Raw genomic sequence first — 24955 nt, 5'->3', positions numbered from 1 at the left:
TGAGTTAATTTGATTTTTTTTTTTTATTGTATTAGGGTCACATATTACTGTTTGCAAGACACATATGTGTCCTAAAAATTGATAATCTAATCAAAATGATCAAAGTTTATTTGCAACACAGGTTTGAAATTGTAACAGATCTATTTGAATTATATGAATGTAGTATGATGCAGTCAGACAAGAAAGAAAAATGTTGCAAATCATATCAACCACTGGGTGGTGGTGTAATGTTATGTTATACACATACTGTCTAAAACACCTTTTACAAACCTCAAGATTGAAATAAGTTCAAATAACTGACATCTACAAATGTAGAAAAATCAGCATCCCTTTAAAATATGTATCTTTTCATTTTAGGCAATTATTCAATGTTGAACAGAGTAGTTTGCTTAAAAAAAGACTCAAAGCCATATGCGAGTACAACTCGTATGTGAGTTCCGGTTTATGTAAAGTTATGTAAACAACTCTGGTATGCATTTTAACATAGGAATAGCTGCTTGAAATCTTCTAGATTAAATGTTCATGTTGCAAAATGTACTACATCATTCAATGCAAACACAAAACAAGACAAGATATTTAACATATGACTTTATGTTTATGGTGCATAACAATAATGCTTCACAAAGTATAAATGTCATTGTCCTTAAGGGTACAATTTGAAAAGTTGTTCATTAGGGTTACTGGGCCATAAAATACTATTTCATTTAATGTGTATTTAGAAGTCATTGCAGATATTTGTACAATTAAATTGATATGCATTGTATTGGTAACATAATGGTTACACAATTTCCTCCTATATTTAGACCGAATTTTTTCATCCATTGGTATTTTAGTCATACAGATATTTCACTAAACTATACATATGACAATCATAACTGTTTCAGTGTGCGGCCAGCCACTTTCTTGCTCGTTAAAACTGTCAAAATTAAATCCATGATAATAAGACTTCATTTCTTATTTATAGTTCTCCATGTCAAATTAGGTCACATAAAACTTTAATCTATGTTTGAGGTTTGTAGGTTCTGAATAAGCAGCATGGTTCTTCATTAATAATCCTAATTGGGATGAAATGCTTTGCTTTACACAACTCTGTGAAGCTCTGAGAAATATTATATAAATAATATTTTATAGAAGGATGGGATGAGAAAGAGAATGATAGGATGATTGTGTATTTGGTTGATGAACTCCATATCATTACAGAGGGAATGCGTCACGTAGAAAAACGTATAAAAGCAGAGATGCCCACAGAGGGAGGGACATGCTAATGAGGCGAGAGCCTGCGCTAGACTTCATGGTGTAACTGCACCTGCCCACGTTCCCAACCCTGTCAACTGCGGACAATGTCACGGAAGTTGAACAACAGGAGGCCTCATATAGACCTATCACACTGTCTTCCACTTCCTTCTGGGTAAAATTTCCACTGCCTTGCTGGATGGAAATGCTCTCGATGCCTGTGCCTTTACCGTCTGTGATGTTGACAGACAGTTCCCAGTTTGATGAGCTGCAAGAGGAGGAGTAGCAAGTACCCCGTACATCGACAATTTCACATTTTGGAGGTGTCAAGTCAGTCACCTGGACGGAACAGTAAAGGATGAGTTAAAACAACAGCTTACTGAAGAATAACATAGCATGATATATATAATATTATATAATATTTATAATATACATTTACATTTATTTGATTAAAAACACAGTAAAAACTATAATTCGGAACTATTATATAAATTTAAAATACAATTTAATTTATTCCAGTGATGGCAAAGCTGAATTTTTATCATCATTATCAGTGTCACATGATCCTTCATGAATCATTGCAATATGCTGATTTGGTGCAACATTTCTTATCAGTTGTGAAAACAGTTGTGCTGCTTAATATTTTTGAGGATTCTTTGAAGAAAAGTTTAGCAAAGAACAGTGTTTAAAATAGAAATATTTTGTAACAATGTAAAAAAAAAAAAAAAAGGTAACTTTCGATCAATTTAATGCTTCCTTGCTGAATACAATGATTAATTTATTTTAAAAGAAATCATACCACACACTTTTGAATGGTATATTAAATATAGGTTAATCACAATTTGTTTTGTGTGGGAAATGATTTGCCGCTATTGACATTTAGATCTAAATGATACATTTTCCTATTAATTCTGTTATGTTAACAATTTAGCATTTTGGTGGGTCTGATAAATATAATTGTTTGATATTATTGTTTGTTTGCTTTTTTTCTACAGCAAAATCAGTGGAGAATCCATGACTGAAATGACTCAACATTTCATAAATATATATAGTCTTTCTGAAACCATGTGAGGTTACCTTAGAGAGAACAGAAAGGCGAACGACAGCATAGTTAGAATCACTTCCTCCCGGTCCCTCTGCCTCGATGGTTAGTGTAACATCAGTGCCTGAGACCATATCAGCAGGAGGAGTGAGAGACACTGTCCCTTGAGCACTGCTGCCACTCACTAGATTGAGCCTGCGATGACAAAGAAACAGAACTGTGGATCAGAGTTTTGCTTTTAATAAGAAAAGCTATAAAAACTTGTACGTCAATCATCACTGAGTGATTTGAGAAGTAAGTGGAGAAATTACGTAGGTGGATGTGTCACAGGGATGGTTTTGTCATTCCTTGCCAGAATTGTGTAGGTACCGCTTGATCCATTGGTTGTAACAGTAAAATTTAGTTGAAATACTTGTCCTGGTAGCATGGAGCTGTCCGCTATTGCCTATAGATAGAGGTAAAACAAAAGAAGATATTGAATTCCAGAAAATAGCATTATAATTATAATAGATTTGTTCAAACAACTAGAGTGCTGCTACTGCCTTCTAAAGAAAGTATTCCAACTTTTATGGAACCTTAGAAGTGACTAATTTCCGCACAAGAGACTCGACCCCAATAGATTGTTTTATGTTAGCATGTTGCTAAGCTAACAAAACAGTTCTTAAAGTTGGCATGAAACACAAGTTGCAATAGTCTTTTCTTCCCTATTGTGATGTATATCCGAGTGAAATGGCTTTTCGAACAAGAACAATTGTAGGCCGGGACTTGATTTTGTCCATCGGGAATTGATCGAATCTGTGGATGTTTGTGGTTTGCTATAGCTATGATCTCTCACGCCAGTAAACACATCTTCAGAGAAGAGGAGATGTTATTTAGATAAAATATTACAAAAGTGAAAAAAAAAAATCCACGCAATTATTAGTGAATGCAACCCAGTGTTTTCCACTGGGATTTATTGGATTTATTTTTTTCACTGAGCTTGGAATGTCATGCCATTCTCTGTGAAGAATACATGCAATAATTCCTTCAAATCTATATGAAAAGAGTTATCTTAGGAGGCAGCATATCTGAAGGTACTGTCTCTACCTTTTGGTAAAGCTCACTAAGTTTTGGAACAGAGGGAATGTCGTAATAGATCAAAACAGTTTAAAAAATAAGTGTCATGTTCCAAAAAAGAATGCAGTTTGTACCTTGACAGTGACTTTGGACTGAGACATCTGTGTGGTGGTCTGCCTCTGGAACAGGCTGGAGACAGTCTTGTCTTTTCCTTTCAGCAATACCACAAACTCTCCTTCTGGAACTTCTTTCACAGTAATTAAGAAATCTCCACCACCCATTTTCTCTATGGTTCCATTAGACACTTTGACCCCAGACAGCTCCATGAGAGCGACCTCATGCACCTCTAGAACCTCTGGACCTTTCTCTCCAGTCAGTGTTAGTAACAGCTTAGCCGGTGAGCCTGAACAAAGAGCAAATACTCTTTTAACACCTCCATTAAAATAATTTTATAAGAATCGATTCTTAGTTAAACGCAACAGTGGTTCAAACCTGCTGACGGCCGCCCATCAATGACAGCATATCCAGGATGAGGTCCTTTGAATTCCTCCACAAAGTCGTAGATGAATGTAATCGCACTCTGACCTGAAGAATGCAGAATATTTTCATTTTAAATACTGATATATTAAAAACCATTAAATACTTTTTTTTACTGTCTACATTACAAAGGCCTAAAGACAGGTTGGCAAAGACTTCAGTCTTTTGTTTTGCATTGGTTTATTAAATGTGTACATGATGGCTCACCAATCACTTTTATGGTGTAGGACTGAGTTGTCGTCATCTCAATGTGCCACAGGCCCATCTCAGTTTCCTTTAATTGGATCCGTTGCAGGTTTCCTACTTTCTGAATTGTTCCCAGAGGTCCGTTGACAACATTGTTAGATTGAGAGACACCTGGAAGCAAGTGCATTACAATAGATAAGTGGAGGAACTTACTTTTAAATCTTATATTGAAGCTGTGCATAATAACAATCGACAATTAATCAAATGAGTACAGCACAATATAATATAATCAATTCACAAGTTATTCTAGTTGAACATTTTTATTTAGTTTTTATTTCTATTTTATTTTTCAATAGCTTCTAACATTTCACTCTAACATTGTTAGTTTTAATTTAGTTTTCATTGTTTTCTAGATTTTACTAGCTATTGCCGTCCTTAACAATTAACCCATGATGTCATCCTGGAAAAATTACAAATTGCGATGTTTAGAGCTGGTTCAAGTATTTAACAGCTAATGGTACAAATCTGTGAACCTTCATCCACAGCTTAATTGACTGTTTTAAGATACATTCTTAGTTCCGTTTTAAGATACATTCCGCCCCACAAAGTTACTTGCGTTTCACGTTTGATACTTGCGTTTCAGATGTTAAAATAAGGCCCTTAGAGTTGTTTGTAAAACTTGCAGGACACTAGGACTTATCCTGGACTAAGATGAAATGAAGATAATCAATTTGTTGGGATAGCTGATATTCAAAATGTTTGACAGCTTGTCTTAATCTAACAGCTAATGGGGCCTGTAAATTGTAAAATACATGTATTGCCAATCAGTTAATTGTTAAATTTGCATTCTAAAGTGCCTCTGAATTTACCTGTTGGGCTGCGTAGGTTGAATGTGAGGCTAGTTCCTGTGATGTAGATAGTAGCGTTGGACACAGACTCATCCAGTAGGAAGGAGAAACTCTCCACACGTCCTGGATTCCTGGAGCGCTGAAGAATTGTCACCTGACAGGAGAAGAAAGAGTGTGCAAACATTTGCAAAAAAAATAGCACGTTTTGTTTGTGAGATGTTTACAATTTCAAAATTGCTATAAAATGCTGATCATACCAGGGCTGAAGTAGAGGTATCAACAATGATATCAGTGGCTTGAGAGAGGCTGGATTTGGAGACCTCAATGGCTTGACCTCCAGAGGCCAAGGCCACGTCATAATACACCTGAAACTGTGACGGTGCCTTCAATGCCCTTCTCCTCCTACTTGTTGGTGTCATGAAGAACGACACCTGAAAAGAGAGGGGGAGAGATGGTAAAGTGGGAAACTAATGGAGGCCTGGTGAAAATGTTGATGGCAAAGACTGAAACTAAAACAACGTTAGAGAGATTACCGAAGACTTGGTGCTGCGGATGAGGGCTGTGATGGTTTTCTCCAGGTATGTATCCTTTGGTGGAGCGTCGGTGAACACATATATATACGAGGAGGAGGGAGCGCCTGTCAGAGCCAACTGTGGGAGAGACAGAAGGTTAGAAAGGAGAAGAACCAGGAAGAGTGGTCAATTGAAACTGATTCCTTGTAATGTTCCTGCTAGTGTTTTGACCAAACTACGAATGTATCTTAAAACAGTCAATTAAGCTGTGGATGAAGGTTCACAGATTCTCTATAATATTCTTTAGAATATTTAATATTCTAATATTTATCAGTTTTAACTAGAGACTATTGTGGTTGCTAATCAGATATGACGATTGAGCTGATTGGCTAAAAGGCAACACAGTACCTGAAGTCCTGACAGGCACATTTCTGGGAGGTCTCCTCCTCCATCAACTTTGAGCTTGGATATCTCTGACTTCATTATATCTGGGTCCGTGGTTCTTATTAGTGGTCCAAAATCTGAAAATACACACAAAATTCATACAAATAGTATCTGTAAAAATAAAATAGATAACTTTTGCCACAATAAGAGCAAAAAAAGTACATATCTTTTCCAGAATCATAGCGAACTGCCTACAGAGGCAACAATTTAAGGCACTATATAGGCACATTATCAAAATTAAGGCTGTTCCAAAAAGTACTGGTTACACTTTAGTGTCCAATTCTCACTTTTGACTAGTTGCTTAGCGTGCATTTTTCTGCATGACCATATTCTACATCGCTTAATCCTACCCAATACCTATTCTTAGCAAGTACCTTACTAACTATTAATAAGCAGTAATTAGGAGTTTATTGAGGCAAATGACGTAGATAATAGTGAGAATTGGACCCTAATCTAAAGTGTGAACAAAGTACCTAATTTTGGTCAAATTCTAAGGCAGAATTGCACGTTTTCTTCACAGAGAACAACAAACTTTGTGGGGAAAAACTGAAGATGACGAACAAATGATGCTATAAAAATAAACCTATTTTAAAGCTGTAGTCTGTAACTTTTGATGCTCTAGCGGTTGATAAACAGAACTGCATGCGTCTTGCGGAAAAACATTGTAGCCGAGAGCTGCACGGGTCCGATTTTGTAAATCCGCACCCGCCCGTACCCGCAGTGCTTAAAACCGCATCCGACCCGTTTTCCGACAGCAGCACTAATTAAAATCCGCAACCCGACCCGACCCGTTTAAAATAGAACCGAGACCCGACCCACACCCGAAATAAAATCAGTTTAGCCAATCACATTATAGACACACTTTTTTCAAATTTGTATTGCCTTTGGCGGCTTGCCTTAACACAAGGACAACAGCCGAAGCTGTCAAAAAGCCGATATGTAATGTATAGCCTATGTACGAATGTAAACAAATATTGTAGTGCAAAAAAATTTATGGATGTGACATTTGTAGTCAAAACTGCATTTTATGAATGAAAATGAAAATGCATTTAATACCAATATATGGAAATGTCTGTTTATATATCCATCCATACTCCCTTACGTTTTATATTTAATATGAGGGAAATACACAATGCCGTGTGACACAAAAAAATCTGTAACTTTTAGGTGGCAAATCATTTTTCTTTCGTTCAAATCCCACTCCGACATAAATTCTATATAGGCTATTAGGCCTACGTGTGGTAGGCTAGGCATTAAAGAAAACATTTAGTTTCACAATTTTATATATATATTTATATATTATTTCATCAATGTTGATTATATGAGAAGTGAAAAGCATAGTAGCCTATAGATCATAAGTTGCGCAATATTTCGGGAGACAGAGTGTGCAGACATTGTTGACCACTTCATTAAGTTTCTTATTGTATAACGTCTTTCTTTAAAGTGAATTTCGTTTTGTATTCATTTTATCTTAATTGTAATCAATGTTTTATAACCAATTGTCTGAATTAAATAAATAAGAAGTAATAGCAGGCATCACAGAGCGGAGGCAACGGCGCATGAACTGGAAATTAACGAAACTCAGCGTATAAGCTACATGCCTCACAGACCTGAGAAATATATAGAAAGCTTGAAATGTGTACTTTTAAACAAAACAATTCAAAACGAAAGAAAAGACTGCTCTGTCTCCTGGCTATATTTGACATAGCCTATTCAATAATCATTAGGCTACTTTTGCCGTTTCTTTGTGACATTTTTTATGAACGAGTCATCACCTATCAATAGTTAATATTGTTATTTGGTGTTCAGTTTATACAGGTTTTCAAATGTTATTTAATACAAATATTATTATTTTTCCCTGTGGCTGTGTTTGCATTAATACTGACTTTTCACAAGGCGGCGCATCTCACTGTGCGTGCACCCTTGCCCCTTCACTGTCAGTAGCAAGTATAGGCCTACTTTTCAGTTTCAGTTTCAGGATGCAGGAACATTGCAAGTCTGTGTAAACGATGAATTTCAAACTTGAAATACAGGCATAGTTTTGTAGATGTGTTCCTAAAAATATGCATTTATTTTTACATTTGCACGTGACTGTTTTGAACCCGTGTTTAGACCCGCGTTTCCCCCGTGTCCGACCCGCACCGCACCCGACACAGTTGGATATTTTTCACCCGTTTGAGCAAAAATACCCGCGGGTACTTGAACCCGTGCAGGACTCTGCCGGAGATACTTCTCTCTATTTATATCTATGACGAATCACGCAGGTACTGGGCTACTCGGCTACTAGGCCCCGAACGGTCTAAAATAGTCCAAATATAAACACCTATAATAAGTGTTCCGTAGTGATTCAGAATAAGACAAAAACACGGTTTGAAAATGGATTCATGATGTAGGCCTACTCGCTTAATATATAAATTTTGTCAATTTTGAACACAAAAAAAAGTTACGGACTGCAGCTAAAAATTGCATGCAATAATGAAAAGTTACAATAAAACAGTTTGTAATTAAAAAGGTTTATTTTTTACTAAGTATTTCTATGTGATATGTATTCCAATGCTTAATGGAAACCCTTTTTGCACTCACCTGGATCATTAAACGGCACCAGAATATATTCAGATGGTTCATCTTGAGTTCCTTTCTTACTGTCAATGATTTTGTAGACGACATTCTTGGCTACTGCAATGTCGTCCGCCATACTGCCTGTGGTGTCAATCACAAAAGCCAGCACTGCAGATCGTGCAATACCCATCAGCCTGATGGAGGAAAAATGTATAATTCTGGTTAATGGATTTTAAATGTGAACATTAATGCATTCACATTACATTAATAGTGATATACACAACCATTCAAAAGTTTGGGGGTGATCTTATCCATATGCTCACCAAGGTTACATTTATTTGATCAAAAATACAGTAAATACAGCACTCTTTTGAAATATTATAACATTTTAAATGACTGTTTTCTGTTTGAATATATTTTAAAATGTAATTTATTGCTGTAATGGCAATGCTGATTTTTCAGCAGCGATTAGTCCAGTCTTTAGTGTCACATGATCCATCAGAAATCATCATTGTAATTGTAAAAGTATTGTAGTGTAGAAAACAGGTTGTTGAACATGACATTTTGTTCCCAGCTTTGCAAGTAATAATATCTCTTAAATGTTTAAGAAAGTTTGTCTAAGGATATATAAGGAATTTATCCCCATACCGAAGGAAGTCCTTGTTTCCTACAGCTCCACGTATGTCCTCCAGCAGCTCCAGGGTGGCTTCAGATGCAAGGTTCACAGCATTATTGTGTAGATCAGCATTATGGGAATGGCGTTCATCTTTACTGATCCCACCTCGAGGATTCTGGGTACTGCTGAGATCAGTCTCCCCACCATGGCTACATTTACCTTTCACACACGCATAAAAGTCAAACAATGAAATTGTGACTCATAAGAATATTTTTAAACTTATTTTTCTCTCCCTTTTTTAAATGTTTCTTAAGTGGGGAAACGCAGATGAAATCTTATATTTTATCTGTCAAAGACATTTTGAATTATCAGTTGATGTTTTTTGAAATTTGGTAAAAGTTAGAAATGTTTTGGTTAATACAGCCTCTGCTTATGTAACATTACACTAACTAGTACACTAACAAGGACATTAAAGACTGCAGTCTCTAGTGTCAGTTGCCAGTGCGCCTCTTGAGATCAGGGGAGTGAGGTTTACCTGCACAGCTCTCTCTCTGTCTGAGCTCCGTTACCCTCACCCCCCTAAACCTCACTCCCATCCAGGTCACAGCACCGATATAACCCCTCCAGTCCTACTCTCCCTGCTTTGAGTGGGACTCGAACCAGTGTCTCCGGCATTGGAGGTGGGCACACTAACAAAAGGCTCTAGTATCAGTTGCTAGTGCACCTCTTGAGATCAGGGGAGTGAGGTTTACCTGCACAGCAATATTTTTCAGTTGTTCACACATAACAACCTAAAACCACTCATTCTAAGAAGCTGATAATGTCACAGTGTCTGGTGGTTCCCTGGGTTTAACACTAGAGGTCTCAGTTTTCACGGTGTCTAGGCATTTTCACTACATTTCCCATAATCCTGTCTGTCACTGATTGTTCATTTCCTTCAGCTGTTTCTCGTCACCTTGTTAGCACTTGTGTATATATACCCTGTCTGTTTCAGTGTTTGTCACAGAGTCCTTGTTTAATGTCTTGTGTCTTTGGATTGATTACATGGTATTTGACCCCTGCCTGGACTGATCGTGAGTATGGATTCCCCTAATAAATATTGCATTTGGATCTCTCTCTCCTGTGTGTGTTCCGTGACAGATAAAACACCAACGTTTGTTGTAAGTTAATCTGTTAGCTTAAAAAAGCAGTGGAAGTAGTAACTAATACATTTTGACTTCACCTTACATTTTTACAGTATATATGCCCATGCGTGTTTCTGGTATGTTTCCTCACCTTGAGGTTTGTCAGAGGAGAACAAGCCCATGTATCCTGAAGTGAGGTACTTCCCATTCAGAATAGCAGGCAGCAGCTGGTTTGGACAGGTACCACTGGCACAGTCACTGCATGTTGGCATTGCAACGTCTGCACGTGAAAAAATACATATCTACAGCAGTATACAACACACATAAATCACAAACATGCACTTACTTATTTGCTGTTTAGGAACAGTCAACATAGATTCATCTCATACAATATGATATGTACTCTCTGGTGTAACCTGTTATTATCAGTTATGCACCTGGTCATCTGTTCACTTATCTCTAGTTTTCATTTTAAAAATGGATTTTTAAGAGCTGTTAAACATGAACATTGGACATGTCAACACTGAAAGAATGGTGTAATCACATTTAATTTGCACATATGAGTCTCTCTCATAAATCACACCCACTGGCTTTATTTACCTGCAATGTTCTCAATGTTGAGATCCGGTCTGATGAGATTGGAATATGGACTTTTGTTGCCTAATTCAACCCAATTACTGTGGCTGTAAAAATCCTGAAGAAAAAAATTAAGATTAATGCGGAACATAATATTAATGCTATTAAAGCTAACGTTATATGTTTTTTTTTATATAATTTAGCTTGAAAACACACATTTTAGAGAAACATGTCACAACCATAAACAAAAGCATTTCTTATAATAAATTGTAATAATGAAACCTTTTTCTTGGTAATTAAGAAAAGTTTATGGTTTATTTTGTTTATGGTTCTTTATGAAATGTCTCTGTTTATGTGTGTGCGTTCCTGTATTTGTAAAGTAAATGTTGACAAATATTATTAACTGGATGTTTAACATTGAAAGCTTAAGTTTTTTGATTTGCTAGAGAACATTTCTTTTAAAGAAACAGACATTTAAATGTTTATTTTGTTTATGTTTATAACCATAAACAAAAGCATTTCTCATAATAACTATATAAATGTGTTAACAAATTGTTAATGAGTGAAACCATGTTCTTGAGCAATTTTGTAGCAATAATGCTTGTCATAGTCACTGGCTGTATCTCCCTCTCACCCACCTGCAGTGTGTGACAAACTCGCCCTAGTGTTTCTCTGGCAGATTGAAGGTTGTCAGTGCCGACATTCGCTTTTATGGCTGCAGTTCCCTGAATGATGAGGTTGCGCCCCTCAGCGAAGGCTTCATTATTGAAGTGGTGTGGTGCACTGTCCATGAAATCACGGTCCACAAATCCATTCTGCATGTAGATCTGATTCAGTGCCGTACGGAACTTGGCACCCGAAACCTCACCTGTGGCCGTGCCCAGACATGCACGCAGCAGCTCTTCAGGTGATGAGCCCTGTGTTAAAGTGGAAATGTTTTAAAAATTATGGTAAAATTATGACAAACATTTCTCAAAACAAAGCTATTGTTTGTCTTCAGAAGAATCGCACAATTTCTGTGGTATGTTTAGGGCAGAGTGGGGGAAAACGCAAGTGTGGGAAAATGTGATATTACACTATGAAACAACATAAATGTGACTAGAATTGCCATCCCAGTTTTGAGTGACTATATGGCAGGAGTTATTCACCAAATATTAAAATTGCTCAGCCTTCATAATTAATTAGTATTTTGACTGAAAATATTTTTGTACAAAGGGGGCGTTTTGCCCCAGCAGTGGGGTAAAACGCTAACTAAGGTGGGGTAAAATGCCCCCTTTCTTACTAACCAGTTTGCTTCATAGATCAATAGCAAAAAGAACAGACTGTAGTTTTTAATCTCTAAAAGTAAAAGGCAAGTAATGTATCAACATGCATATATATTGATATTTATTTTCAGGAATGTTTTACATTGGTTTTACCCCACAAGCTATGACTTTAAAAAATATATATATATTTTTTTAAATATAATTATATTATATATAATTTTATAACATATGCTCTCAAACTACAGACTTCACTATTTATCTATCATACATCACTAAGGTATCCTGCAGAACAATATTCTTGTAAACACTTGTTTACTAGGCTAATATCTAAAAATTATAGCACTTATCATGTAATCCTCTTCTCTTCAAATACGTCGCTGGTGTCAACTTCTCCATAGAGATTTGTATATCCCCGTTGTCAACGTAGTGCATAGGAACAGTAAAAATGTATCTTGACTTTCTCTAATGATTATTTTGGGAAAAACCGTTTATATACTGTCTATGGGAAAAACAGGTGGGGGGCGTTTTCCCCCACTCTACCAGCCCTTTTTATGCCTATACTTGTAGGCTACACATTACACAAACTCACCGTTGGCTTGAATTCTCTTCCTTCTGATTCAGCCACTGCTTTACACACCTCGTGGATTTTTGCCATCACGGCAGAACCAGTAATGGTCACATGGGTGTTTCCGGTACCCCCGACTGACACAAAAGCCTGCACCCTGGACACTAGTGTAATCAGGGCCACAATGGGTACTAATGACTTCATGATCATCTGAGTAAAGAAGAATAAAATTTAGCAATTTAGTAATGCTTGCTGTGCAACAAAAAAAAAAAAAAGAAGAAGAAAAAAAAGCTTTTTTTTATTAAGTAAAAAAAATAAATGTTTTAACTTAATTTTAACTCGGAATTAAGTTACAAATATTACAAAATGTTTATATATAGGTCCATATTATATATATTATGCTAAGGCAATTTATCCATCATCATAAATAATACAATAGAAAATAGAATAGAATTGAATAGAATGTATATAATAGACCTTATTACTTACCTTCTACATTCAAGGTACCTTCAATCTGTCTCGGTTCAGCCTGTCTGTCTCTTAGTAATGGATCAGTAGCTCTGATGACGCATATGGAAATGATTATCCATATGGGACAATAAAGACTATTCATATACATAATGTCTTATCTCACAGTGTAGATTGTCATGCAATCAGACCTCAGCAAATGATTAATCATTGAATTATATTATTAAGGAATGGCTGCCTTTAAAATATTGTATCATATCACACACACAAAAAGTATAAATCATACATTAAATGTGGTATAAAATAAAATACAATTATTTTTCTTTTTTTAACATCTACAGCAGTAATAAAACTAACCTGATGCATACTGTTGAGTGAGGATCCAATCCATAAAACCACCTTTGACCATTCACATAAAAACTTCTACATTGCTTCATTTTTTATTTGCTTTATGACTTTTACCAGTAAAGAGTTTTCTAGTGTATCACCATCTTTGGAAACAATATTCAAATTCCACAATAGGACCACACCTGCTCACGCACATTGAGGTCCCAGAAACTTCAGGAAGTTCTTCAGTAAATAAAATGAATGACCATATTTCATTTATTTATTTAATTTATTATTTTATTGCTCCATGGTAAAACACAAAACATTTCATTTTCTTCTTTAGATAATTTAAATTCCCATGTGCAAAAGGGAGCAGAAAGAAGATAAAATCTTATAATATCTGTCCCCTATTCTAATAAACAAAATAACCTTTCTTAAGCAGCTTACAGCCAACATTACACTGACAAAAAACATTGTTGGTTTAAATAACAGCATTCATGCAGTATAATAAATCAGGCAATGCCCAGACAGCAAAACAGCAAGCAATCCAATACATATATAAAAAAATAAAAAAAGACAAAAAAAAAAGACAAAACAACAGCATGGATCTCCCATATTAATACTAACCGAATTTACTCTGTTTATATCTCTGCTTATACTAACCGATATTATTTGACCCAATATATATAGAAAAAACAACACAAAACCAGACCAAACAGATCCAAAAGCAACATAAGCCTCACCCTATTAATACTGGCTGAATATACTCTGTTTATACTTACACTTAAACTGACCAATAAATATGGCATTACAGGTTCAATGAATGTTCCTTATGCATTAATTATGTACTAAATTATAAAATTATTGTGACTAACTTAATAATCTCATCAATATTTATTCTTGTATTATTCACTTACTTTTATTTAAAGTTTTACCAACTAAATTTTCCCTCATTCAAAAAATGTTTTACACATAAACAAACTGTACTTTTGGAAAATATTGAAAATAATTGTATGGAACAAATTAATCATGACTAACTTATTTATAAAGTGGCATCAGTTACTTTTTTTTTTTAGGTGTCAGTATAATAGCAACTTATATTATTTTTTTCACACTAATATCCTTCAATATTTTGTGGATGCACTTCCTACTTGAAGTTCCTTAACTGAATATTGACTTTTAGGAATTTTAATTTTTTTAATCTTAATTCCTATGCGAGGAGGGGAGTGTTGGTGAAACAACTCACTCTGTAATCAAAGAACCCAGGATTACGTAAAGTAACCCATTGTTCTTTTTCTAACTTTGCTCTGACTTTCACAATGGGAGATATAAACCCCTCCCGGATTGCACAACGTATACTATACTATAACAAATATATGGCATGTGATAAGAATGGCTCAGACACATTTAGTCTATAAAACAGCACAAAAGTATGCAGCATATTCCAACTTGAAATCCTGAAGCAAAACTCCCCTGAGTAAGGCACATGATGTAGCCATGCCCTTTTGGAGAAGTCCTCTGCATTTATATGTTATGATATAGCATCTATCCAGTGGGACAGTGACTTCCCTTTGTGATGAGTAGCCTTAGATACAAACAGCTGGTCATTCTTTCTGAAGCTTGCTGTTCTTTCCACGTGCACATGAAGCACCCTTACTGGACATAATTAATTCAATCTCTTATCCTCCTGAGAAGAGAACGGAGGAGAGTGGAAAGATTTGTAGTTGGACATCTATATGCCGAGTTCACCACTTTAAGTACGAAAGCAGGGTTAGGACAAAAATAAACCTTTGTGAGCACTGGAGAAAACTGTAAGCAAGACAGGCTGATTGACAGGGCCTGTAAGTCACTCACATGCTTAGCTGTCACCAGAGGTACAAGGGTGTGAGAGGGTGGTCGCGATGTTTGCTTGCTTGGTAAACAGAGGTTAAACGCTGCATCCTCTTGTTTCCTGCGGGTGCTGGTTTCTCTTATTTTCTTCGAGAGCTGGTCCGAACAGGCCTTTAGTTAGGTTGTACGCTACGTCTATCGCCCAATCCTGACAGGTATAGCCATAACGCTCTCTCACCTGACATGGCGAGTCCCATAACACGCCCAAAGCCCTGAACCGCTCCACGGGAAGAACAGAGAATTAGATCGTTCATTACACATATTTTGTCTTAGAGTGCTTGGTTCTGCACTCCTGTGTCTAACTTTCGCCCCATCTCCTCCAAAATCACTGCTTTGTACATTGACAGTAAAGCCATTGCGTTCAGCGAACGCACTGACTGCGCCGCATTGGCCAGGAGCTTGCTCTTAAAGGGGCTACACCAATGGCGAGATTTGCCAATTTGCAGCGGCTCGTTTACGCACCTTGTGCAGGTAACTGTCTGCCCGAGAGGCCGAGTCCATCTTGCTAGGGCGTCCAGACTGTTGGACAGGGAAGGGTGTGGTGTCTTCCTCTTACTCGTCATTCATGTCTAAGTCGAGGAGATCAGAGTTAGCATCACCCTCTGAGTCCTCGTCACCTGGTCCTTCCTCCTCCTGTGCGAGAAGGCCATCAAAAAAAGGAGGCATATCCAGGGAGTCGGCTTCCATCATGTCCGCCCAGCTAATGGTAGCTGGCGTCAGTAGCCATGGATGGTCAGTAGCCATAGATTTTGTGGCAGCTCCATACAGACATGGGTCTTGTTGGTAAGCCACCGCCACTCTCAGCCTTCTCTCCAAGATTTTCCTCAGCATTGAGGAACGGAAACATCAGTGGACATGTTTGTGGTTCCGCAAGCGACATTTGAGCATGTTTTGGACCCATACACATGATGCACATAGTGTGATGGTCCGTGCCTTAGATGGTTGCTCCACATGACAATGGACACGGGTGGGATACAGCCTCCCTGCTCTTTGACTCAGAGAGAAAGAGAAATCCCATGACTCGTCACAACAAGTTGGTCTAATGGTTCTCGTAGGGTAGTTACCCATTTTAACGGCTCGCATTAACTCGTGAAGCTTGAAGTTGACTTGACGCCACTGAAAATCCTACCGTTGTTATTTAATACGAGATAGTCCAAACAGAATAGCTTGCCACCATTTAGAATTTTGCGATGTCACTCAACACAATCCAATCCACTGATGTCATGTTCGGTGGTGTAATCCAATGGCGGTCCGCCTGTTGAACATTTTAGCGAAATCAGAAACAAAGTCAGATGTGCTGAGAGAGCTTGTAGTCCCTCGAGGGAAGAAATCTCAAATTACTTCGATGGGGGTCGACTGGAGTGATAGAGGTGGGGGCGGAGCCTGATCACAGGTTGACCTGTCTGTCAAAGACAGACGTGGTGTCAAAGGAGCTTCCGTAGCTGGTCACGCCCAAAGCGATTCCCATAGTGGAACAAGCGAAGTTACAAAAAGACCACTGAGGAGAACTAAAGCTGGGTTCACACTGTACGATTTTGGCCACGATTTGGCCGTCTGAGACAAATTGCCTATTAATGACTGTTGCGATCAAATTTTAGCATTGATGTAATTCTGTCAGTGTCAGAAGTTTTGACTCACAGTCCTGCAGTGTGACTTCTTCTACAACAACCGTCAAATTGTTTCCTTTTTTACAAGACAAGCCATGACATAAATTATTGTTAGAGTATTGTAGCCACCATTTCAGTGGTTTGTCACCATCACCATTTGTAATGCAGGTCACTGTCACTGAACATGTAATTGATTGATGATTTAAAACTCCGGATGAGTTTTTGAAGTGTCTTGACTGTTGTACAGTCTGACTATAATGACAACTGAGATCTTACAATGTGACATGGCTTACAGCGAGGATCATGTTCATACAGTCTGACAAGCAGCAATCGTAAAGGACTATTATAAATAGTATAGTGTGCACCCGGCTTAAGGGCTTAAATAGACAAGAAGAAGTAATGAGGTAATAAACATCAGGGGAATGTAATCAGTAACTACTGGAACAAACGGGCACACACTAGGAAACTTGGGATGAATCTCAATCAGCTCCCTACTTCAGTAGTAAGGGCACTGCAGGGAGTCGACAACTTAAGGGCTGTCTCAATTAAATCACAAAACTTAAATCACGTAAGCCATAACACATAATAGATGTTTTTAAATATACAAACAATAATTTTATTATATTTCAGCATACATACATCGCTAGACATGCAATAAACATAATCTAGCTAACATTTATAATTTGTTTACAGCTGAAATGTTGCGGGTATATATAAAAAACAAACTATTTATCATAATGTACTTTAAATAACATTACAAGTAATGTCAGAAAGATATTAGCTCTCAGTAGTTATGATGTTGTACAATGTCACATCGCCGGAAATAGAGTCATCAGTGTCCCAAGTGTAGTGAGCCAGGATCATACTGTCCTTTCTAGTGCCCGAATTTGTGAACACAATATATACTGATTCCCAAGCTCGGGAGCTGATTGAGACACACCCTATGGAACACAGGCAAACAGGGAAAACAGAACCAAAACACAATGAACATGTTACAATGACCATGCTGCTCAGTTTTTGTCTGTATTTAGTTAAACATTTCCATGTGTCTTCTTAATTATTTAAAGGGGTGGTTGAGTATGATTTCACTTTTCTAACTTTAGGTAGTGTGACATGTTGCTGTTTGAGCATAAACAACATCTGCAAAGTTACAACGCTCAAAGTTCAAAGCAAAGGAAGATATTTGCTTTTAAAGAAATCATTTTTAAGGACTACAACAAACGGCTGGTAGGGACTACACGACATTCCTCCTGGGTTAGTGACATCACCAACCCTAAAATGTACATAAACCCCGCCCCCGGGAACACGCAGTCCATGTTGAGAAGAGGAAAAGTTGTTGTATAAGAGTTAGGGCTGTCCGTTAAACGCGTTATTAACGGCGTTAACGCAAACCCATGTTAACGGCGTAAAAAAATTTATCGCGAGATTAACGGCTAGCAAACTTTGTCATTTTTTCCACATGCTTTTGCAACAACTAGTAACGTTAATAAAACTACAACACCACACCGGATCTAGCTAGACCAGAAACAAAACAACAGGCACGCCGCACACACTTGCTTGGGCTTGCGAACCCATAGATGTGCGAACCGGCCAAAGAAAGGACAAGAAGCGCAGGGCCGAGCCGCGTCTAGGACAACTCGTATCGCACATCGGACGCGCACTTTCTCAGTTTATGGCCAGCAATAAAAACGCCGAATGGCGGCGCCGGTGTGTGTGCACTCATAGAGAATACTGGTTCAAATTTTAAATACGCGGCGCTGCGCCTCTCGTCCGGTGTGCGACCCCCTTTAACGTTACGTTTTCAGTGGATGAATGATGAGCGCGAGACGCCGAAATGGATGCCAATAAGATTCTGAATGGAAAGTTTACTTTTAAAAAGATGCCAAATGGTTTAGTTGACAAGACCAAAGTGATCTGTGTGTTGTGTCGTTGTGAACTGAGCAATCATCGCAGCACGTCCAGTCTAAATACCACTTGATGGTCAAGCACACACACCGCTGATGCGTTTCCACGCCCACTCGTCAATATCAGTAGCCTAACGTTACTTCGTCAGTATTTCTTTCACCCTTTTATTGATGGACAGTGTTACATCGTGTGAGAGATTATTTGCTCCAAGTGAGAATGTTAGTGTGGAATTGAACACAGTATATGCCAATGCAGTTTTCAATAAAAAACATTTGCACAAAGCAAGCTGATCCACTTTTCCATGTTGATAAGAGCATTAAAATGAGAAAAAATAATGGAACAAAAAGAAATCAAGAGACATTTAGAATAGATAAAAATGTGCGATTAATCGCGAGTTAACTATGACATTAGTGCGATTAATCGCGATTAAATATTTTAATTGTTTGACAGCCCTAATAAGAGTACATTTGTGAGTCAGCTCAAACTTTAGTATCCATCTTTTCACATGCAATAGAAAGTCACTCTGTGTGCATCTCACAACAGTTCCTTTACGAGCGATTTAAAGATTACCATGACAGAATATCCTAATTGAAGATAGTTAACTCCACATCAGCAACATAAATTCATTAACTAACCATTCAGAGACGTCCTGTTGCATTCTACATGTTGTCACTTCTTGAGTCTCTCCATCTTTGTCTGACTCTGTTTTAACATTAAAGGCAGAACAGTTTCTGTCATTTTAGCGTGTCTGCGTGAGGTAATCGCAGCTGCTAACACACACACACACACACACACACACACACACACGCACACCACACACACACACACACACACACACACACACACACACACACACACACACACACACACACACACACACACACACACACACACACACACACACACACACACACACACACACACACACACGCTCTTGAAACCCTGCTCTCTGCAGCAGCTCATTTGCATTTAAAGGGCCAGGCACAAAACGGTGCGTTTTAGCAAACCCTCACAAAGTGACAACTTTAACATGCTATATAAAAATATCTGTGGGGTATTTTGTGCTAAAACTTCACACACAAACACTCTGGGGACATCAGAGATTTATTTTACATCTTGTGAAAAGGGCATTTTACCACCCCTTTAATTTTTTAATAGCCCTGCCTTGAGCTTCAAAATGTCTTTTAATACAATCCATATGCATTGTTTAGCACTGTTCATACATTTAAAAAGCACACACACATACATTCTGAACAGCTGTCGTCTGAAGGAAAGCAATAATTATAAACAGCAGAATGTCATGTGAAAGAAAGACAGAAAGATCCCACTAACACCTACTCATTTCTACTGTTTTTTTTTTACCGCTTTGACACACCTTCAGTACAAAATGATGTACGAGACACAGGAATGACAAAGGCAGAGGTGAAAAAAATTTACAGAAGAAAGTAACTGATGGACAACTAAAGATCATCTGGAGAAAACACTATGTGGAGTCTGAGTAAACAAACTTCACAAAAGGTATGTTTAATTTGAGTCTATGCAGGTTTACTCAAGATGCTGCTTTAGGGATCTCTAGACAATATGGCAGAATAAAAGTCAGAAAAGTCAACCTGAAAAACTTGTTTTAAGATAATGTCGTTGTCTTGTATTTTATTGTAAAAATAACAGGGAATCTTGAAGTCCTGAAAAGAGTCTTCGAATATAAAAAAGATTTACGAAAGACACACTGAATAGAACTGATTTAAGATTAGCTCATGCTCTGTGTTGCGCCGGTGTTTTACAATACAGTTCAAAAGTTTGGGGTCTTTTTTATAAATAAATTAAAACTTTTTTCTGCAAAGATGCTTTAAATTTACCAAAAAGACAGTAAATATTTTTACATTGTTAAAACAATGTGTATTTAAAAAAAATGCTGTTCTTTTTTATCAAAACATCTGGAAAAAAAGGTTGAAAACATTGAACAACATTGAAAATAAGAAATGTTTCTTGAGCACCAAATCAGTAGAATGATTTTTGACCGATCATGTGATACCGAAGAGTGGAGTTCTAATAAAAAATGTATGTGTGGCCTTTGTACAAAGCAGATCTCCGTTTCAATTGAAGTATAAGATGCTATTTGTAACATTCTTTAATCAGAAAACATGAACATCATATTTTACACAAACTTGTGAAGTTCGTGGAGCGTTTGAGTGCCTCCTTTTTCAAAGTTTTCAATTAAATTAGTATACATTACAAATTATAATGGAAAAAAAAATATGAAAAAAAACTGAAGCAAAATAGAAGCATAATGGAAGCAGACTACAGTGATCTCAAACTTTTGGACCCTGAATGTCATAAACATAAACCCATTTTGACCTATTGTTTGTCTATATAATCACTGAATTCTTTCAGTTCTTTGATTCTTTGCTCTTCCCACAACCCTTGCCAGGTTTTCTAAGTAAATGTTGTTGTTGGAGAGGGCAGGCAGTGACATGCTCAAGTGCCCTGCATGGCAAGCTACTTTTTCCAATTGGAAAAAATGAGATCCATTATCAGTCATGAATGAAACTGAACATCAACACCAAGATTTTCCTGATAATAACTGACAACCCTTATATTAATGGACGATGCAGGATGAGTGAATGGTAGTTTTAAATACTAAGCAAGAGAATGTGTGAGTTTGTTGGTAAACATTTTGTTTAGACTTGGTCTGCATGCGGTTTTTGGACTAACAAGATAAAAACAAGATAATTATCAAGATAAACAAGATAATAACAAGATAAAAACAAAATAATGATAAATGCTTTAACTCAAAACGCTTATGATCATTCATGCTCATGCTGATAAACTGATAATACAAGGTTTACATACCTCACAATGATGTTATTTTAGAGAGGTCTTGGATGAAAGAGTTGTGAAGTCAAAATAGCGACAGCAGAAACCTCAGGACTAACAAGAGAAGACGGTTCGGTAGACAGTTTGCTCATATTATTATTCACCACAGCTTCCTATTTGCTTGATTTCATACTTCTTCCTTCCTCCTTTTAAATTTGTTGGTAAATGTTCTGTTGTAAGAAACGTGTAAACTCTTTTAGTGATCTGCATTGAAGTTTGTGATCTACTTAGTTAACTTAATATTGTCACTGTCAAGTGTGTGGTTTTTACACAAAATTAGAGCATCAAATCAGCTTGAATTATTTCTCAAGGATCATGTGATGCTTAAGACTGGGTAATGATGCTGAAAATTCAGCTTTGCCATCACAGGAAATAATTACATTTTAAAATATATTAAAATAGAGCAGTTATTTAAAATTGCAAACGCATGTCACAGTTTTAATGTTTTACATTTTGTATTAAAAAACAGCCTTAGTGAGCTTAAGAGACTTCCTTCAAAATAATCTCAGATCAAACAATTAAAACAATAATGTCAGATCCCCTATAATACCGTTGCAGACCCCTGGTTGAAGACCCCCGTCTTAGAATCCTACAGATGTTAAACTTTAAGAAAGAAACCAATTTCAAACACATAATAAAGGTTTCATTTGTTGATCTATGTGCTTCATTTAAGTTGTCTGTAATAAAATATATTCATAATTTTTTCACTTTTTTTGTGGCAGCAATGACTTCCTCATTACCTCCTAATTCGTCCCTCTCGGAGCTCCACTGTCCCCTTCTGCAGAAAATGATCTCTCACTCCCTGAACAATGACATTCAAGTGAACCTGGCGGTGGTGAGTGTGCATGGTGTGGTGTCCACTCTGGGAATCCTGGAAAACGGACTGGTGCTCTGGGTGCTTGGTTGCCGTCTTCGACGCAAGACTGTTGCGGCAGTATGGGTTCTCAATCTGGCATTGTCGGACTTCCTAACCACACTAACGTTGCCATTTTTCACTCATTACCTACTGAAGGGCCACAGCTGGGAGTTGGGCGGCCCATTGTGTGTAGCCCAGGCCTCCATATTTTTCCTCAACATGTTTTTTTCTGCCTTCCTACTAGCTGTGATATCATTGGACCGTTGTTTGTTGGTGACTAAGCCGGTGTGGACTCAGAACCATCGCACTGTGTCGGCAGCATGGAAGATCTGCGGCCTAGGATGGGCATGGGCGGCGGTTAACGCGATTCCGTATTTCATGTTCCGATCCGTCGTGCGTAAGCAGGACGGCCGGAATCTTTGCTATCATGATTTTGCACTCTATTCCTCACAGAGCACGCTGCATACAGACTGTAAGGCACGTCAGGAAGCGACGGCAGTGTCCAAAGTGATGCTGGCGTTTGTCGTGCCACTAGTGGTCATTGCAGTCTGTTACACTTTCTTCGTTTTAGAGCTGCAGGCTCGCAGAAAGAGGCTCGAGAGTAGACGGAAGAGTGCGAGCAATGGCAAACAGAAATCTTTAAAATTCTTCCGCAGCCTGTCTTCACCAGGTGGACAAAACGGCGCTCGACTCTCGCAAGGTTTCACGAAAATGGTCGTCACGGTAATCGCAACCTTTATTCTCTGCTGGCTGCCCTACCATGTTTTCTGCTTGCTGGAGGTGACGGCTCAGTACAAGACAGAGATTGTGGATCTGGTGGAGGTGTCCTTACCTGTCGCAACAACGTTCACTTTCCTGAACTCTGTGTTGAATCCAATTATCTACACATTTAGCTGTCCAAACTTCTGCACTCGAATCCGCCAAAGTCTAGGGGCGCTTTTTGAGGGGCTGGTGGAGGAAACTGGGCCATTAGTGCTGGTTACTGGAAGGATGAAGAAAAGCGATCTATCGTCTCCCACTTTACTCAGCTCTCCAACCCCTCTCAGAGTTCCCCGCATCCAGCGTGACTCCCAGGGCTCCATCAACCTCTTCGGCTTTAAAAGCTGTCCCACGAATGAGATCGAGAGAGACGACAAAATGTAACTTTATCATTAGGAATAACATTACTTGGTACTGATGACTGATGTTTCTGAGTGGACTACGGTCTACTAACTAGAGGTCACAATCATGGGATGGCCTTATAAGCCTTTATATTTTTCTGTGTCTCTTTCCTCCACTGGGTTTGATTTAAGCCGTAGTCATGCTGGATTACCTCTGAGGTTGTTGTAATTCTGAGAATATTAAAGAGTTCTTGGCACTGGAGTAAAACAAAAATCCCTCAATCACAGATGAAGAAACATGGCCCTTATTCCTGTCTCTGTTCTCTCAAATTGCTCAGATTACTGACTAAATACATATATACACACAATATTTATGCTCATTTTAAATCAGGCCACACATATACATTATTAAAAACATTTATTTATACAGGTATGGAAAACTGGACTGCAGTTTCCCTCAATATATACTAATATTAGCCATAAAGAGACTACATGAAAACTTTAATATTTTTCTTTAAGCTTATCATCAGAATATTTAGTGTTGTCTGAGCTAGTATTTTTTATCAAGGAAAACAACAACTTTTAACTAGAAGACAGACTAGACACAAAACTTTTAATTTTGAACCTTTTCAGTCAGGATTTCACCCATCTTATGGCACTGAAACTTCTCTTCTTTGTGTGGTTAATGACATTCTTCTGTCCATGGATTCAGGGTTAATAAACATATTAATGCTTCTCGATCCAAGTTCTGCATTTGAAACAGTCTGCCATGAAATACTTATCTCTCACCTGATACCAGCATCACTGGTTCAGCGCTTTTCTGGCTCATTTCCGACATCAGCAAAAGAAAGTATTATCACTATACAAGGATATATATCTGCCGCTGCACCTCTTTCATAAGGGTGTCCCTCAAGGTTCAATTCTTGGTCCACTATTGTTCATCATTTATATATATCCACTTGGTGACAGCATACGCATGCATGGACTTAAATTTACCTTACCACCAGCTTTTGATAGCCATCCTTGCCTGACTTACTGACTGCATGTATCAGAGATATCAAGCTTTGGATGTCCCTGAATATATTTAAATTAAATAAAAACCAAACTGAAATATTGATGATTGGCCGTGCTACCTCAGTCAAAAGGATGGACCTGTCCTTTGATATTGATGGGGTTCATGTTAAGCCAACTTTTAACTAGAAAAAAATATATACTGTACAATAAAACATTATAACATTACATTATATCAGCATTACATTATATCAGCATAACAATTCAAGTAAAACAAAGTTTAAAATTACATGAATTTCAGAAATTCTTAGTTTTGGTATGTCATGTTTTGTAAAACACAAAATAAAATGTTTT

At 37.6% G+C, this 24955-nt stretch overlaps 2 protein-coding genes across 5 annotated transcripts; one reads left to right on the top strand and one right to left on the bottom strand.

The window, feature by feature from the left end:
- Positions 1–28: 28 nt before the first annotated feature.
- vwa11 (von Willebrand factor A domain containing 11) lies at positions 29–13108 on the bottom strand. Its single transcript, XM_079616594.1, has 17 exons — positions 13053–13108; positions 12588–12773; positions 11372–11650; positions 10758–10851; positions 10309–10437; positions 9066–9252; positions 8442–8611; positions 5823–5935; positions 5436–5552; positions 5160–5333; positions 4924–5056; positions 4076–4225; positions 3824–3916; positions 3466–3734; positions 2587–2720; positions 2311–2470; positions 29–1572 (listed from the first exon to the last, which is right to left on the bottom strand). The coding sequence occupies exons 2-17, from the start codon at positions 12771–12773 to the stop codon at positions 1195–1197; spliced, it is 2766 nt and encodes a 921-aa protein (XP_079472720.1). The 5' UTR covers positions 13053–13108; the 3' UTR covers positions 29–1194.
- Positions 10036–24955, top strand: LOC307000777 (prostaglandin D2 receptor 2). Of its 4 annotated transcripts, none has more exons than XM_079616621.1 (5): positions 10036–10106; positions 10315–10397; positions 11378–11640; positions 20142–20278; positions 22357–24955. In XM_079616621.1, the coding sequence occupies exon 5, from the start codon at positions 22359–22361 to the stop codon at positions 23631–23633; it is 1275 nt and encodes a 424-aa protein (XP_079472747.1). In that variant the 5' UTR covers positions 10036–10106; positions 10315–10397; positions 11378–11640; positions 20142–20278; positions 22357–22358; the 3' UTR covers positions 23634–24955. The 4 variants fall into 4 exon arrangements, with proteins under 4 accessions (XP_079472747.1, XP_079472749.1, XP_079472748.1 ...); XM_079616623.1 differs by having other exon boundaries at positions 10271–10397; XM_079616622.1 differs by lacking the exon at positions 11378–11640.

This window comes from Phoxinus phoxinus, assembly GCF_949152265.1.
Source record: "Phoxinus phoxinus genome assembly, chromosome: 6".
NCBI lineage: Eukaryota > Metazoa > Chordata > Actinopteri > Cypriniformes > Leuciscidae > Phoxinus > Phoxinus phoxinus.
This window is presented reverse-complemented; position numbering and strand designations above follow the sequence as displayed.

What these genes read in the sequence shown, in the direction of transcription:
- LOC307000777 (XM_079616622.1), top strand. Translation starts at nt 22,359, where the DNA reads ATGACTTCCTCATTACCTCCTAATTCGTCCCTCTCGGAGCTCCACTGT.
- vwa11 (XM_079616594.1), bottom strand. Translation starts at nt 12,773, where the DNA reads ATGATCATGAAGTCATTAGTACCCATTGTGGCCCTGATTACACTAGTG. An exon ending in GAGTTTGTCACACACTGCAG is followed by an intron (nt 10,852 to 11,371) that starts GTGGGTGAGAGG and finishes TTTTTTCTTCAG; the next exon opens with GATTTTTACAGCCACAGTAA. An exon ending in ATACCTCTACTTCAGCCCTG is followed by an intron (nt 5,057 to 5,159) that starts GTATGATCAGCA and finishes TTCTCCTGTCAG; the next exon opens with GTGACAATTCTTCAGCGCTC.